Here is a 2,046-nt window from a genome sequence, read left to right on the forward strand (position 1 = left end):
CTTCTTACCTATCTATTCTATAAAGATCTTCTCATGAGTTATCCATCATACTAAGTGTCTGCTCCTTCTCCCTGCAGTGACCTGAAGCCTGAAAACATCCTCCTTGATGACATCGGACACATCAGAATTGCTGACTTTGGTTTAGCAGCAGTGAATGTGTTTGGGGAGGACACAATGAACGACTTTTTAGGCTCTACTGGTTACATTGCCCCAGAGGTGAGGAACATCCCTGACTGACTGATGCAGATAGTAGGACTGAGTAATAATCTGTAACTTCTTACATGACCCAAATATCTATACTGTATGTATGTAATCCCAGACCGGACCTCATAGCCTCTGTGTGTAAGTCCCCTCACCAGTACATTCAGCTCATCCCCTACTGATCTTCCTACAGGTGATGGACGGTGAACGATACAACCATCTGGTGGACTCATTTGCCTTCGGCGTCACCTTATTTATGATGAGTGTAGGTGATCAGCCGTTCTATAGCCAAGGCTCAGTGGAGGATTATCATCTGTCACTGCAGGAGGATGACCCGTCCTTTCTACCGGGAATGTGCCCTGATGCCATCAATATCATATCAGGGGTGAGTAGGATCAGATGGCAGATTAGGAGAAGGAGTAGAATACGAGAAATGGAGCTGATACATGAGTGTGATGCTGGATCAGACATTTTCCATGTTGTCCTCATCTTTATATATATTGTGGCATAACATAATGGCTAAATGTCTCTTTTTCTCGTTTTCAGCTCCTCTGCAAATCTCCATGTGGCCGACTGGCAATAACATCGTCCATCAGATGCCACCCGTTCTTCCACTCAGTAAACTGGGAGGATGTGGAGTCCGGCAGAGCCCACCCGCCATTCCAATGGGACTTTGTAAGTATAACACCCATCACACCCATCTATAGTGTCATCAGCGCTCTGTAGGACACACCGTATACAGCATTTAGTAGATGAGATACTGATCTGGACATATATATCTGTCTTCCCACAGGAGTAATTGGCTGATATAACCAGCCCCATTCCAGTAACATCCAGGAATGAACCTCACTTCACCGGATATGACAAACTCACCAAGCTTCCACTACTCTGGACATGGAGATCTGTCCATTAACATCAAGTGGATGATACAACTCAACCGGACTGGCAGAGACAGAAGGAAGCTGCTGAGATACAAAGCAGCTCCTTCACCCACCGATCAGAGACAGAAGGAAGCTGCTGAGATACAAAGCAGCTCCTTCACCCACCGATCAGAGACAGAAGGAAGCTGCTGAGATACAAAGCAGCTCCTTCACCCACCGATCAGAGACAGAAGGAAGCTGCTGAGATACAAAGCAGCTCCTTCACCCACCGGACATGACAATCAGAAGGCTGAATGGTTGATCACTGTGTTGTAGGAAGAACATCATAGAGGAATCCGGACCTGGATTTTCAAAAGCAACACAAGTGCAAGCCAAGCCCTGAAGAGCGGAATCATCATCATCTGCTTCTTTCTACAGAAAATGACGAGATAAAGTCTTTTCTTGCTTGTATGATAATAACATCTTTCATTAATAATTAAACATCAAATATAAACATCAGAAAAAGCTTTGGATGAATTATTTCAGCTTTTCTAGGGTGTAAAAATGTGTCTGTTTTCCATAAGTCACACAAACTTTGCTTTTACTTACCTTTGTAATCCTGTAACCTCACGACACATCATCACACTCCTGTGTGCACAGAGGGCCAATGAGCGGTGAGTAACAAAAAAATCCAATTTTCTCGTCCGTGTCATTGGGGGACACAGCAAAGACCTTGGGACGTCCTAGAGCAGTCCCTATGGGTGGGAAGACAAAGAAGCAACTTGAGTAGCATGAGTGCTGTCAATGCAACACCGCTTGCAGCACCCTGCGACCAAGAGAGGTGCTTCCCACGTGTGTCCGCCGCCCCATTCCCTTCTATAGGACTGCTGCGGGCACTGTACTCGGCAGTCCCATAGAAGTGAATGGACTTACAGACAAGGATACCCACCATCGCTCCATTCTCATAGGCAGATAGGCGGCACTT

At 45.8% G+C, this 2,046-nt stretch overlaps 1 protein-coding gene across 1 annotated transcript; it reads left to right on the forward strand.

Annotated features, from left to right (window-relative positions):
* Positions 1-459: 459 nt before the first annotated feature.
* On the forward strand, positions 460-1,110 carry LOC120980768 (probable cAMP-dependent protein kinase catalytic subunit). The gene is made up of 3 exons (XM_040410047.1): positions 460-586; positions 748-876; positions 995-1,110. The coding sequence occupies exons 1-3, from the start codon at positions 461-463 to the stop codon at positions 998-1,000; spliced, it is 261 nt and encodes an 86-aa protein (XP_040265981.1). The 5' UTR covers position 460; the 3' UTR covers positions 1,001-1,110.
* The last annotated feature ends 936 nt before the right edge of the window (positions 1,111-2,046 follow it).

The sequence above is a fragment of the Bufo bufo genome, chromosome 10, assembly GCF_905171765.1.
Source record: "Bufo bufo chromosome 10, aBufBuf1.1, whole genome shotgun sequence".
Lineage (NCBI taxonomy): Eukaryota > Metazoa > Chordata > Amphibia > Anura > Bufonidae > Bufo > Bufo bufo.

What these genes read in the sequence shown, in the direction of transcription:
- LOC120980768 (XM_040410047.1), top strand. Translation starts at nt 461, where the DNA reads ATGAGTGTAGGTGATCAGCCGTTCTATAGCCAAGGCTCAGTGGAGGAT. An exon ending in CCATCAATATCATATCAGGG is followed by an intron (nt 587 to 747) that starts GTGAGTAGGATC and finishes TCTCGTTTTCAG; the next exon opens with CTCCTCTGCAAATCTCCATG.